The sequence below is a fragment of the Aspergillus niger genome, assembly GCF_000002855.4.
Source record: "Aspergillus niger supercontig An03".
Classification (NCBI taxonomy): Eukaryota; Fungi; Ascomycota; class Eurotiomycetes; order Eurotiales; family Aspergillaceae; genus Aspergillus; species Aspergillus niger.
In genome coordinates, this window is record NT_166520.1 from 18,513 (window position 1) to 32,884 (window position 14,372).

The 14,372-nt window shown below is 45.7% G+C and overlaps 7 protein-coding genes across 7 annotated transcripts; 3 read left to right on the forward strand and 4 right to left on the reverse strand.

The window, feature by feature from the left end:
- Nucleotides 1-817: 817 nt before the first annotated feature.
- An03g00090 (uncharacterized protein) lies at nt 818-1,195 on the reverse strand (the record flags this gene model as incomplete). The annotated part of the gene is made up of 3 exons (XM_059746837.1): nt 818-892; nt 952-1,036; nt 1,113-1,195. 3 exons carry the CDS (start codon nt 1,193-1,195, stop codon nt 818-820), a joined length of 243 nt encoding a protein of 80 aa, XP_059600149.1.
- A 363-nt stretch (nt 1,196-1,558) lies between these two features.
- Nucleotides 1,559-2,945, reverse strand: An03g00100 (hypothetical protein; the record flags this gene model as incomplete). Its single annotated transcript, XM_059746838.1, has 6 exons — nt 1,559-2,008; nt 2,100-2,185; nt 2,460-2,533; nt 2,564-2,656; nt 2,707-2,747; nt 2,934-2,945. 6 exons carry the CDS (start codon nt 2,943-2,945, stop codon nt 1,559-1,561), a joined length of 756 nt encoding a protein of 251 aa, XP_059600150.1.
- A 597-nt stretch (nt 2,946-3,542) lies between these two features.
- On the reverse strand, nt 3,543-3,997 carry An03g00110 (hypothetical protein; the record flags this gene model as incomplete). Its single annotated transcript, XM_059746839.1, has 3 exons — nt 3,543-3,614; nt 3,653-3,876; nt 3,955-3,997. The coding sequence occupies 3 exons, from the start codon at nt 3,995-3,997 to the stop codon at nt 3,543-3,545; spliced, it is 339 nt and encodes a 112-aa protein (XP_059600151.1).
- A 488-nt stretch (nt 3,998-4,485) lies between these two features.
- An03g00120 (hypothetical protein) lies at nt 4,486-5,644 on the forward strand (the record flags this gene model as incomplete). The annotated part of the gene is made up of 6 exons (XM_059746840.1): nt 4,486-4,773; nt 4,880-5,024; nt 5,207-5,214; nt 5,249-5,315; nt 5,363-5,476; nt 5,580-5,644. 6 exons carry the CDS (start codon nt 4,486-4,488, stop codon nt 5,642-5,644), a joined length of 687 nt encoding a protein of 228 aa, XP_059600152.1.
- A 1,174-nt stretch (nt 5,645-6,818) lies between these two features.
- An03g00130 (uncharacterized protein) lies at nt 6,819-8,426 on the forward strand (the record flags this gene model as incomplete). Its single annotated transcript, XM_001389883.3, has 1 exon — nt 6,819-8,426. The coding sequence occupies one exon, from the start codon at nt 6,819-6,821 to the stop codon at nt 8,424-8,426; it is 1,608 nt and encodes a 535-aa protein (XP_001389920.3).
- A 2,492-nt stretch (nt 8,427-10,918) lies between these two features.
- An03g00140 (uncharacterized protein) lies at nt 10,919-11,953 on the reverse strand (the record flags this gene model as incomplete). The annotated part of the gene is made up of 1 exon (XM_001389884.1): nt 10,919-11,953. The coding sequence occupies one exon, from the start codon at nt 11,951-11,953 to the stop codon at nt 10,919-10,921; it is 1,035 nt and encodes a 344-aa protein (XP_001389921.1).
- Nucleotides 11,954-13,050: 1,097 nt separating this feature from the next.
- On the forward strand, nt 13,051-14,067 carry An03g00150 (hypothetical protein; the record flags this gene model as incomplete). Its single annotated transcript, XM_059746841.1, has 1 exon — nt 13,051-14,067. The coding sequence occupies one exon, from the start codon at nt 13,051-13,053 to the stop codon at nt 14,065-14,067; it is 1,017 nt and encodes a 338-aa protein (XP_059600153.1).
- Nucleotides 14,068-14,372: the final 305 nt, after the last annotated feature.

A 14,372-nucleotide genomic window follows, 5' to 3' on the forward strand; every position in this document is an offset into this window, starting at 1 on the left:
TAATATAACTAACTACTCTCTTAAGATCAGATAGATTCAATCCATATATTTTTACCCCTTTTGTCTTGACACTTTCTAATGAAAATAGTTCGGATAATATGAATCTCTTAGTCTATAAGTATTATATCACTTGCATAATACAAAGTAATGTAGTCTAATATTCCTGACTGATATAATTCTTGCTAACACATACCGCCCTAGGACCCATGTACATAACTATAATAACCTAATTTCTCGTTAGCTTCAAAGCTATCGCACTCGTTCACAGAGAATACGGTGGTTCCACTGGCAGAGAATATCATGCTATGTCAGAAGGCTTCTGTGTAAAGGCTCAATTCAATTCAGCCCAGTTGATAGTCTTTAACAGATACGTATATACAGATTATAGATACTTCAGCTATTCAAGATTATTAATAGAACATAGATCCTGGGTCATGTGACGAGGATTAGGAGGCTTGGGTCTCACAGTAATCCCATTCCAGAGCCTTACTTGATTGGTTCTATTACTTCCTGTCTAGGTAGCCAATTTAGTATTATATAACTCGTATTCTATAAACTGCCTTGACTAGGGGGCTGTATTATGTTAATTGATTTCCCTAGTAGGCGAGGGCTATGGGATATAGATTCTTACAATTGGTAGCCACTGACACAGGGCTGCCCTTGTACATAAGTAGTGGATCTAGATGTCCTAGCTGGCTATTATTCAACAATGGGCGAGAGAAGCAAACCATCATGAGAATGAATCATAGGTAAAGTAAATTATCTATGACTGAATGTATATGACAGATGCTTGATTATATTCATGCCATAATCTTTTTCATTGGACACTAGCCTCATTAAGCATCTTTAAACTAAAAGCCATCTCTTTATCGAGAGAGCCGGTCTTAAGTTTCTATGATCTAAAGTACTCATACTGATACTATATGTTTTTGTTATTGTACTCCGCCTGACGGTGGTAGTAACAACACTAGCAGTCACCTTTGACTGATATTGGCTCCTTCTCGACCAGGAAATACAGTAGATCTTTACCACATATCTGCAAAACCATTTTTATTATTCTTTTGCTTTAGCCCCTGACAAAGACACGCCGGAAGTCTCTTCCAAGTACCCACACGGCTGCATCCCCACTTGCCATGTCTCTAGTGGTTTCTACCCAACCAACCGTTCGCGCAATCGCTGGGTAAATGTTAGGCATTGCTGTTCTACTTTTAGGTGCGCTTCACCATGGTATCTCTCCTGATTTGCTGACACCACAGACTTGGTAGAATATCTGCACGCCAGCATTGTGATCGTGCCTGGGGTTTTTAAATCTAGGAGTTGATAGAACTAATAACATGGAGCTCAACCTATGCAGCCATAATATTGTGAATGCCCTTGAAACCCCTGACCGCTAAGTACCATATTATATCAACAGTCAATTGCTTCCACAAAATGCCACACAAGTATACCAGGTAATATAACAAAGCCGCCGTCCTGAACGGTAATATGTAATACCAACTGAAGCACTGCCCAAACTCCAGCTCCAAAGTTATTAGTCAATTTAATTACAGCTTACTCATCACGACGCCGCAACCTTCCTCCACCGCATATAATATGCCAAGTTTTTCCACAGCCCGTACACAAATGCCTTGAAAATTGAGACTGTAGCTTTTAACTGCCCTGGCTCCGCCATTGCCCGATCCCACTGGTCCTTAAGTGCGCGTCCGAACAGTGATGAGCCCAGCTCCTGTTCTGTAATCCGGATTGCATCCTCTCCGTTGGTAATAATATAGTATACTGGGCCAGAACTGTTGATACATATAGAGTACGGACTGTCCATCGCTTGCCAGCGAAGATGTGCTAGAAACCGTCGGATGACTGTCTTTGTGACTCGCCATCCGTGACCATATTCCAGGAGACCTATAATGCCTGCGTGGAAGGCGAGGAGTTCTTCGAATGAAACCAGCATTTGTTCGGCGGGGGTGCCGACATGGTAGACACCTGCAGATTCGAATTGGATGGCAAAGGTCTGGGTGTGGTTAGTTTATATCAATTGCACCAAGCAGATCCTGGTACTGGCCATTGCAGAGAATGGTACTTAGTACGAGCGGAAAACCTACCATAATATAGATGTAGAATATTTGGCGGGACGAAGTCACATATTCTGTATAGGTTGCTGGTTTCCAACCAAGGCATGGCTCTGGGTCTAATAGGGATGTTATAATAACATTGCACTCCTTAAACAAGGTGGATCTAATTCAGGGATACTGGATCGGATTATAGCTTGAGCTTTTCCGGGCCTTTGGATCCCGCTTGACTGATTCCCGACCGTGATCTACCTCTATTGACGGGGAGCCTAATACTACTTCGACACAGTACGAGAAAAATTGCTACCCTCATTAGTGGATCTCTATTTTCTGCCAGCCCACTGATATCACAATTTCTATATGTTTCAATTGCTGAATAATTTGATATCTTACTTTGACAGGAAGTGGTGGATAGTGCCTGTGATATATTTACCGCAAGTGGACTAACTACTAGCGATCTTTTCGCACTATACCAAAGTAGTAGCTACTAGACCCACCAAGCTGTTGGTGCCCAACCTGCAAAAACTTTGATCAGGAAAGATCGTGAGCTAAGAGTGTTAGGTAGCAACGGATGAACTTTATTTGACCATCTGAAATAATATATTACTTGATAATAACCAGAATGCTACATGCAGAGTACAGAGATAGAGGTCTAGTGCTGCACTCAAGCTGTAATATACTCTATAAAATATAAGTTACCAGAGCTAAACTGAACGAGCAGAGGTATTTTCAAGACCACTTTGAGCTTGAAGCTCTTTCTTGTTTCACCCTACCTAAGCAAACGGACCAATACTTATGATTATCGGGATATAGCAGGGGCTGGTAGCCGAAGCTTTCATGCGAGCAATTTACAGTCTCCTTACATACTCTACAGTACATGGCTTCAAATAAAGAGGACTAAACCATTGCTGCTGCCCATAAATCTTAAATAATGGACCTACAAAATGTGTATTTCAATAAGTTGCGATGCTTTCCTGACTTAACAGACTGGACTTTATATCATCTTTGAGTACTAAGTATTGAAGACCACTCTAGATTTGTCTAATAGTCACGCACTCTGGTAAGTATCCATATATATCTGCCTTATAATGGAAAGATTCAGCATCTACTAGCAATCACGCATTAGCTTACTAGATATATACCGGTGAACGCTATTTGAACTCTACAACTAGATATCTAGAAATGCGTCCATCATGTAATCCACATAAATGCAATTATCATTAGCAGAAATATGAGACCGATATTAATCTTATGTGTATAACCATTATATAAAGTAGTAGTTTTCTACTTTATCTTAGAGTCTTAATTTGTGTAGCAGCCCGTTTCTTGAAAAGGTTATATTAGCTGGTACCCGGTAGTATTATATCCTGAAACTATCTGTATCCCATCGCTGTGCCAAGAAATCCTGCCATATAAAGTGTTGAAACATTTGAGTCACCCCTGCTGCTTGGTGGCTATCGATATATCGTTTTTGGTCTACTTGGCACAAATTTGTTTTGACATAAACTTCCCGCACCCTAATTGCATCGCATATGTGATGCACTGCCCCTAGTAAGGTATAGAGGTTTTGATTAATCCTTTCCTACCTTGCACTTCGCCACCCTAGGACGAGCACCCCATAGTAAGATAAATAATATTAACGGAACAATATCATATAACCTCGAACACTGGTCGCCACCACAGTTTCTTGGAACTTTGTTCACCAAATACAGTATTAAGTATGAGTGTTTTGTCTCATAATCAGTATCTGTGCCTAGTATTGCAAACAGTGGCACCGTCTGAGTGGCTCGGGCATAATGTTCTCCGATTGCTATAGTACTATTAGCGCTAGTCGGAGTTTATAAATCCCGAGTATGTGGATGAAGTCTTGGCACAGATAGTTCCGTACTTAACTCTAGTAAATAGGACCGAGTCAATGAGAGAGAATTCATTATTAAGCCTTCCATACCTTCAAATATCTCGGGCTATAGAATTGGCTACTGAGTGCATCTCAACACGTGAAGAGTCGGGTCAAAGTAGAACATGTATCAGCTCTGGTTACAGGCTTCTCATATACCTAATACACTATGTAAAGCCATCTTGATATATACATCATACTAAGAGCAGTATGACGCAAGCCAAGCATACTATGAGAGCTAGTGTCTGCAGCATGCAACACCATGGTCAGCAGGGCAATGGTCAGACAGCTATTAGATACTAGACTGTCAGATATATTAGTATCATGTTTTCATTCCTACTCCCTGTTATATAAAAGCTGTAGCAACAACGGGCTTTCTAACTAGCCTTTATATTATCTAGCAGTCAATAACAAGCTTTTATAATCATTCTCTTCTCTTATTCCAAGCCTGTTACTGCAGAGCCAGTGACCTTTCCAGGCGACCAAGATATATACCACTCCACATTTCCATTTTCTGTTAATATGATCTACTACATTCATCTATTCGCTATTACTGCGTACCTCTTCCTCCCTGCAAGCGCCCAGGATAACAGTTCAGGCAGCCCTGCCGGCCCCATCGGTGATATAGTATGTGCGACAGCAGTACAAGAAGTGGCCAACATGCCATATCCTGGAGACTGCTCAAAATGGATCAAATGCGACACTGAGTATGCCGGCACCGCTACGGTTTATACTTGCGATGAAGGGTTATGGTTTAGCTTCGATGTCCAGACATGTGTTTGGCCGGACCAATCAGGCTGTGTAGATGGGGTGTGAACACGGTATCAAGTCTGTGAGTTTACCTCTCACTTTCCGATAGGAGAAATTCTCATCTAACAAAGGATAGGGCTGTGTTTGTTGATTTTAAATAGCATAGATGGGTATAAGGTGTTCTTCTCCTTCACTATTGTTATATGGTATTCAAGGAATTTGGTTGTTCTCCACTATTGATAGTGTGGCCCAAGCACTGTCCGCAAGCAAGGATAGCAACTCAGATGAGCATAAGTCTAATACTCAACCATGTAAGTTAGTTAAAATTCCTGTCAGTCCAGCCCCAGTCATTGACATGCCGGTGACAGTAATACTACTCACTATACTTCTTTAAAGACAACGCTCTATATTACAGTAGCCCTTAGTTGCTCGTAATATAATAAGTATATCTTCACAGCTTCCTCACATGCTAGATGATAATATTATTTTCCAGATACTGAAGTAAGTCTGCTAGATAAAATACAGTGAATAATAGTATTATTCTCCTACTCTTACTACATTGTTACTTTATTACTCTAGTCATTCTTATAATTCTTCTTATCGTATTCTCATGTTTTTGTTCATTATCTTCAATATATAATAAGGATAGACTTGATGTCTTTATTAAGAATAGACTATCCCTGTAAAATCACAGGTAGCCTGTCTACTACTGTTCTAAACTCAGTTAAAGTTCTTATATCACTTACATTTTATACATCCCACAGTGAGATTATTCTAGTTGAGATTACTCATTTACCACTTTAAGCTGCTAGCTACTTAATATAATATTGATACAAAGACTTTGATATACTCTCTGTACTTACTAGCCTCAATTTCCAAATTTGTCTCCAATATTTCTAAGAGGCATGATAAGATGTTATTATCCCTTTAATGGAACAGACGCAATTAACAGAAACAGATCCTTTGCTACTATTCGTGAAGGCTCGCAAGGGAAAGTAAAATAGGCGGACGAGTTAATTAACCCTGAGGTTTTTTAGTTTTTTATTTGTTTTTTATTAATTACCCTTCTAGAAATATAGAAAAACGACAGGGTTCTGTATAAAAATATTCAGATAGAGACATCTGTATCCCATATTAAATCTCGATTTAGACTCTACTGGAATTTCCTGGTTCCGATGTGAGTCTCTGACTGAATATTCCCAGTTCCCAGATCAACATATACACTGGAGGAATCGTTACCGCTCCTACAAATCAATTGGAATCAGCCTTGCCTGTCAACGGTATTTCATCCTTCACTTTTCAGCTTGAGTCAGTAACTTATTATGACTAAGATTTATTTCTTTCAGATCAATACAGGAGGCTTTCATAGCATGACAATTTATTGACGATCCAGGATATCATTCATCGCAAACTCTCTATGTATCCCTATATATCCAATAATACATGCGTCAAATAAATTGTTCGGGTCTAAATATATCACGATACTCGTATTGACAATGCTTTTATTTGAATTGTTATTAACCTTTTTGGACCGGGGGCTCTGGGTGGGGGAGGGCTTTTTTCGCCTATAAAGTTGTTGTATTTAAAAGTAGATGCAATCCGGCGGTTTTGCGGACGGATCTCAACGGGGGACCGAAAGCGTGGAGGGAGCCGGCAGGATAGAGGAATCTGCCGTGGAACATTTTTACTAGGTGAAATTTATATTCCTTAGCGCTTATCAGGAGGGGAAACAAATGATGTGGATTGGAACTCCGCTCGGGAGACTTGCGCCACAGTACACGTAGCTACGCCAATCACAATCATGCGCGGACGTGGATTTTCTTGGGGACCATATAGTTACGTGACATGAGGCTGGCGAAAAGTGCAAGTAAGCCCAGAAATTCTGACAGGGATTCTGTAATTCCCCCATAGTCCTTCGGTGATTTCGCTATTTCGAGACCTCAACCGGAGTGGCATGAGAACCCCGCCAGCTGTTACATTGGACTCGATGAAGATATAAAATCCTACTTTGTCTCATCGAAAGGTCATTAACAGCGCTCATTCCACACGACAAAACAAGTTACCGTCTATTTCTCTACAGAGTGATATTCGAACCGATTGACATGATGAGCAAGACCTACGAATATGTTATCTGTGGAGGTGGTACCGTGGGATGCGTTCTCGCAAGTCGCCTCTCCCAGGCGGGTCACAGCGTACTGGTCGTCGAGGCTGGTCCCGAGGACTACAACGACAAGATCATGAGTCCTGTTGCTGCTCCGCATCTCCATGGCACTGAATGGGAATACAACCTGATGACGGCTAAGCAGCCAGGACTGGGCAACCGCTCTGTTCCCAATTACGTGGGCAAATTGCTGTCGGGCTCTAGTGGCATCAACTACGGTCTGTGGACTCGAGGTCACTCAGTCGACTATGACTCCTGGGCGAAGGCAGTGGGAGACGAGCGGTGGAACTATGCGAATATGCTTAAGTTCTTCAAGATGGCGCAGACTCACCACGATCCGACCGGTAGCCCTGAAAAGTATGGGTTCAGTGGGCCGATTTCGACAACGGCCGCGGCTCGTACCTACCCGCTGCGAGAACAGATCCGCAATGCAATGTTGGCTGCGGGTCTGGAATACAATCCTGATACCAACGGCGGCAGTCCTCTTGGCTTTGGACCATTCACGGAGAACTGGAAGGATGCTCTCCGACAACCAGCCAGCAAGGCCTATGATCTTTCCAAGGCGACAGTGCTGACGAACTCCGTCATCGCACAGGTCGATGTCGACGATTCCAAAACGGCTATCGGTATCACACTGACTGATGGGACTCAATACACGGCATCGAGAGAAGTGCTCGTGACTTGCGGTGCTATCAAATCACCTCAGTTGCTGATGTTATCCGGCATTGGACCCCAACAGCATCTTGCACAACACAATATCCCCATCGTCGCAGATCTACCTGTTGGAGAAAATTACCACGATAAAATCTCGGCAACCTTCTTCTGGAAGCTACGAAACCCGGAGAAGGGGTACGCACTTGGCTCCCCACTCTTCAACAAGCCCGAGTTTCGGCACGGCAACCCTATAGAATGGGTTGCAACGGTTCCTACACCGCACGCAGAGCTCATCAAGGCCGCTCAAAAAGACAAGATCGACGCGGAAGACCCTTACCTACAAGAACCCCGCGGCAACGTGGAAGTGATGGTAGCCTACGCACCAATCGCCGGTGGTGGTTCCGAGTTCCGGGTCCCCATGGACGGAAACCACATCAGCAGCCCCGTAGTTCTCCTTCTTCCAACCAGTCGAGGTAGTGTCACGCTCGCGAGTGCTGATCCCACTGCTGATCCAGTACTGGACCCGAGATATCTCGATACTGAGACAGATCGTGCCGCGATACGCGCTGGTATGCGAGTCGCCTTGCGCGTTATGGAGACAGATTCTGCAAAGGAGGTTATCGATGGCGAGACACCGCCGCCGGGCCATGAGCCCATCACCAGTGCATCTAGTAATGCAGACCTAGACCGACGGGTGCAGATTGTGGGGAGTAGCTTTTTCCAAAATGGAGGTACGGCTGCTATGGGGACGGTGGTGGACACCCAGTGTCGAGTTAAGGGTGTTCAGAACCTTCGAGTTTGTGATGCTAGTGTGCTTCCTTTGCCACTGGCAGGTCATTACCAGGCTCCTATGTATGCTTTCGGAGAAGCCGTGGCTGATATGCTGCTTGCTCAGTAGGAGTATCTTCTGTATATCCGGATACGTCACCCTTTTTTTGAGCCAATTAATTCGGACTAGTAGCACTCCCAAACGATGTCAAGAGAGAAGTTAATCGGATCACATCAGCCAACTTCTGGGTGAAGGAGGGGCACCCTATCTACACCTTCTGATATTATCAGATTTTGCACTCTCGAGCTGTAGCCCAACTAAATGTCCGTGCATTATGTAAGGAAGGAGGTTTCTGCTCCAAATTTTCCTTGCCTTGCAGTAGCTTCCGGAAATTACGTTGTACTGGTTCTTGCAATTACTCCTGTGATATTCCCCTGCACAATCCTAGTGCGTCCTTGCAAGGGTAACCATGCTTTCCTGAGGCCCAGAAGCTCTAATAAGAGATATACGTGTATCCAGGATCATAGGTAAGATAGACTAGGAACAACCGGGATTGCGGTATAGTTCCCAGAGAACATTCCTGGAAGCGGGTAGCTCAATCCCCGAAGTACTCAAATAGATGTTCCTTAAGGAACGTTATTATTCAAAGTAGATAGGTGAGTTCATTCTGGATTAGGCTTGACTATTGTACATGTTGAAGTTAATAGCTTTGGAGTATATAGGAAGTCAATAATTCAATATGAAACGGTTTGGCGGCACCGCCGGCATTGGCCTGAAGTGCAGACATCACAGCGGCGGGTGGCCGCAGGTAGATCATTCCATGTGGCAGGTGGCATCTATGTCCTGGAGGCGATTTGGTCCAGATGCACAAGGATGGTGGCAATGCAGCGGGATTAGAGTGGGCGGCTGGCAGCAGATTCTCACTTGCCTTGACGTAATGATGTTTCTTTGTTTCTCCTCTTTCAATGTGGTTGGTGCAGGAATGTTGCTGCACATGGACACTGGTAATAATAAGCACTTTACGAGTTTCAAGCAGATCATAAACGTGCGGCAATAATTGCTACGGTGAAGCTTCGCTGGTCATGACAGCCATGGCTGTTTGTTTGTCGGGGAGAAAAAACCTTTGTTTTTTTTTTTTTTTTACATTCACATTTTTTTGTATCTAGTACTAGGAGACAAGAGATAAGCCCTCATCTACCGGTCGGAGCCTCGGATGCGGTTTAGAATTGAAATATACCGATTCGGGTAATGTATCATATGTGTTTTTTACATGTACAATACGGTTTTGTGTTATACACAGGACAACATATGTAATACCGCCCAACTAGTGCTTACTCTATCTCTCTCTTCCTCTGCGCGCTGCCCTGCTTGCAAGTTTGACCCCCGACTAGTGCTTACTCGCTCTGCCCGCTGCCATGCTGGCAGGTTTGGTCCCCAACATAAGCAGGCTGAATCTCTACGGCCCCTTCCTACCGAGGCATCGATCATACGACCTGAAAATCTTCCGGCGCACAATCCTCCCGCGTCAATGTCCCGTCAAATCTCATCCTAGATCTAACCTTAAATGATCCCAGTATGCAAGTTGGGGGCCAGGCACGCTTCTTTGAAGCGGTGTTGTATCATATTTGGGAACCGCAAGTTAGGACTTGAGGCTCAGGCCTGATCCACGAGGTACTGCCTGATTACCTAGGCTCTTTTAGCATCTGGGCTAGTCTTATATAGGTCTAGGACATTTTTAAGGGGAAGTCCGATATATGATTGGCTGTTCCCGATATAGCTCGTCCGCAAAGAGGCGGGACGGCAATACTCGATACCTAGGTAGCAGTACCGCTTCCTTGCGAGTCTGAGATGGGGATAGGGATCTAAGGAGATATTGTCCCAGAGATGGCTGTCTGGAATCACCCTGCGTCTTGTGTGTCCATACTCTTCCACATTAACTCGCTGAATCACTTCCTGGTAGTTGATCGATCTAACATCTTGTTAACCCCCTGGTATGTGTTGGGAATTGCCTCCGTTTCAGAGATAGCAACACGTAGGTTAACAAGACTGATGCTCTGATACTGGAGCCTTATCAATTATCAAGTCAATAACTGTATGCCATTGAATGCTCCTCGTGGGTATATTGAGGTGCTTGATTGTTGCTCAGGCAATCAACCTCGGATCGGGAGACAGAAAGTACATCGTTGTCTGTCCGCAGCGGAGTCTTACATCCTGTCAAATATATATTTACTACGTATAGCTAAGATTAATACTGCCATGAATGCTAGTAGTAGTATTTGCTTGTACGCTCGGTTCTTTGCAGACGGAGCTTTGGCCTAGCTGCTGGCACTACTCCTAAGTTGAACATAAAAACAATGATGTTGCCACAGCTACCTCAGAGACCGGATGGTACTTGTGCTATCTCTCAAATATCATGGTAATATTCTAGGATAGGAGAAATAGATATGACTGTTATGAATTCTCCCTTTACCTACATATTTCTTAATCATTACCTTTCACAGTCCTCTTCATCACGCTGCCCTATCTCTTCAATTGTCCTCTGGTTTAAACGCATGAGCCAAACTTGGTATCCTATACAAACAACCACCTTCCTACCTATGACCGCTGTGATGAAGTCTCTGCTACCTGTTCAAGCTCAAGTCAAATACAATCTTCCCTCTGGCGTGCCCAGTCGCCAGCCTTTCAAATGCTGACCTAAAATGTTCCAACGGCCAAACACTATCTACCCTTCCCTGACACTTTCCTAATTCAATCAACTCAGTGACCGCCCCCAGCTGATTTCCACTTGGCTCCATTACAAAGAATATATCCTTAACACCTCTTGTACTCGGATCCTTCCATGGACATGATGTTTTGGGAGGTTGGAAGATACTCACCACTGTGCCTCCGTCCTTCACAGTCCACCAAGCATCCTCGAGTGCTCGTCCTCCTACACAGTCAACAACCACATCTACCCGCCTTCCCTCCTCCTCCTCCTCCTCCTCTACCCAGGCCTTCAGATCAGTGGCTCGATAATTAACAGCCTCCTTGGCCCCCATAGATCTCACCAGGTCGACGTTGTCGGGTCCACACGTCCCGATCACCTCGACGCCCAGCACCCTCGCTGCAAGCTGCACAACCCACAGGCCCACGCCCCCAGATGCAGCCGTGACCAGAATTCTTTTGCCTTTCCAAGCCAATTTTGCTCTAGGGATATCCATAACAGCCTCGGGAGGGACTATCCCGGCGTTGATAAAGAGAATTTGCCAAGCAGTCTCGGCTGACACTGGCACCGCAGCAGCCTCAACCCAAGTCAAGCTTTCTGGCTTTCTGGCGAGCTCGTCCGTAGTAGCGATTGTATAGTCACGAGCGTTGCCAGGTCTGGCATAACTCGTACGAGCATAGATCTCGGCCCCGGGTTGAAAAGGGGAACCTGGAGGCGCGGAGACAACGGTACCGGAGACATCGGGACAGGGAATTAGAAGGCGTTTAGTGGGTGGAGGGAAGTTTCTAGGCCAGAGAAGCTCCCCGGCGCAGGGAGAGCAGGCACGAACATGAATCAGGTGCTCGCCTTTGGCTGGGTTGGAATTGACGACTACGTCGGTTTGGAGGGTTAGATCATCTGCATTGGATTCAGCGGTTGGTTGAATCAGGGCACGTGCGGTTTCAGTAGACATGATGATTTTAGGGCTGTGGTTGTGGGTTGTAAATTACGAGGTAACAGAGAGGGTAGATGCATATTCGATTCTGACACTGTGGAATGGTGACCGGAGGGATGATATTTAACCATGAAGTATGATCCTGGCCCTCGTGTTCAGAGGGGTACACTCTCAAATCCCCACAGCTCTCTGTCCAGATTGGCTGGCATAAATGGAATCTTAGATCTAGACAGGCGATTTTCTCGTATTTCAGTTCGACGATGCCCGGTAGGGTAGCATTCTGGCAATGATGACGAAATAACCTTTGATCCGGTTCCAACCAAGTTTCCGGCTACTAGAGTGCTAGTTCACCAGCAAGTCAGCCCTACTCCGCGTGTGGCAATATCCTTCACACGTGGCTCAGTCGCATGGAATTGAAGGGGGACCCATATCAGCTATTTGGGTAATGAGAATGGGACCTGGGCGAGTCTTGCAAGACTGGCTCCACATACCTTTCACTGCGCAGAGACTTCCATACCCAGTCACGTAAGAAAGACGCAAAAGATCTCCAGATCGCGATCGGTCAGCCTCTACTGTCTGCAACACTGCCTGTGTACGGCGGCTTGCTTGGATTGATTCTTTCAGCCAGCAGCTCTATCTAGTCCCAGGGTAATCCACCGACCATTTAAGAAGGAAATTTCACTTTTGCTAATCTCGCTAGATCTCAACATTGGTTGCACACTTTCCCCCGCATGGAAAGTCTGGGGTCGGGTCCGCTTTCCGTGCCTCCACATCGGAGGCGGCGCTTACGTAGCCAAGCAACTAGTCTTCTGCAAGCATAGTATGGCTGCCAGTAACACGATACTTCTAAAAGGGTTCGTCGGAAGGTTTTCATCTTCGGACAACGTGGGGAACATCGGAATGTGGGCATTCGAGATTCATGATCTTCTGGACTCCCTGGCAGCCTATGCTGATTGCTTCGAGAGTCGTGGTGATTCCTGGGCGCAAGTATCAAGCTATTTAGGTTGCATGCTGGCATAGCGGTCCTGTCGGCATTTTAGTGCAGCATTAGACGTGCCTTTTAAAGCCTCTCGTGTATCTTGCCTGGTATCTAAGAAAGTATCGTCATAGCAATAATGAGGTCTTTGTTCCTAAGTACAGTGGCAAGCTTTGTCCTCGCAGCGAGAGCTTCCCCAATGCCTGCCGCCTCGCCAATTGACCAGCGCGCTTCAGAGTCAGCAAAGCGTGACTGTTCCCGAGAGTGCATGGCAACAATCGTGGATCAAATTCTGGCTTCAATGGTTGTGCACAACCCGTACACCCTGCCGATGGCTACAGTATATCAGGCTACGGAAAACTCTCACCCCGCAGCGCTCGGGATGATGACAGCCTGGAGAACTGTCACCAAAGCAGGACCACCCAGTTTGCTCGCAATCGACACCATGCAAAGGTCGGCTTATTTTGCATTGGACGTCAGCGAAGGTAGCGACACGACGGAGTCCGTCCTCAGGGGACGAGTCAAGGTTGTTGACCAGGAGATCACCGAGCTGGAATTGTTCATCAACCGCTACCGGGGGGACCATGGCTTCTCCTTCTCAGCCGCTGAGCTTCCCAGCAATTATGAGGTCTTGATGTCACCTCCAGATAACCGGACAAAGGCGAGTCGGGCAACATTGACGGCCCTGAGTGAGGCTCTCTTTGCCACTTCGAGTAATTTGTCCGTGAGCGTCGACGCCAACTGCCAGTTTACCGAAGTGGGCTGGAAGGTCATCGATACGGGAACATACGACAATGGAACGACCACCCCGCTCAGTTGCAGCTGGCCTACGGATCATCCTACTGATGAGAAGGCGCGTGTCGGCCTAGTCATCGACGAAGAGTTGGGCTTCGTTGTGACTAGCGGCATGATCCCGGGTAAGGTCTACCCATACCAAAACGTCTCAGCCTTCATCCCGGACGCCATGACTTCCTCGCAGGAGGCTCAAGATGTGTGGTTGAACGAGGCGAAAGCACAGGGCACCAAAGGGCTTCTGGCTCCCACTGAGGGAACGGGGGAGACTCTTGAGGTGCTCCAATACTACAACGATGCGCTCCAAGCCATGCAGATTAATGTGTATATGAGCGGTCCAAATATGACATCGGCCTGGTTGTGAAGACCTGAATGGTACAAAGCAGACTTATTCGATGGAAGTGCACTGATGTCTTTGGGGGAGCTGATCTGGAGTCATACTTTACTCGTCATATATTTGTTTGCTAGCTGAACTGAGTTTTCTCTCGACGCGAGATGTGGTGTAGGGGACTTTAGGATCATTTGCTTTAGCACTCCTTCGCTTACCTCTATCTCGGTATTCAAAACGTAAACAGTCGCCGGGCAGGCGCCGGGCTCTGGATCCTTATATCAAATTGAGCACAGTGTATCAGCCTCTATCTTCCAGTCATGGTGAAAACACAATAGACG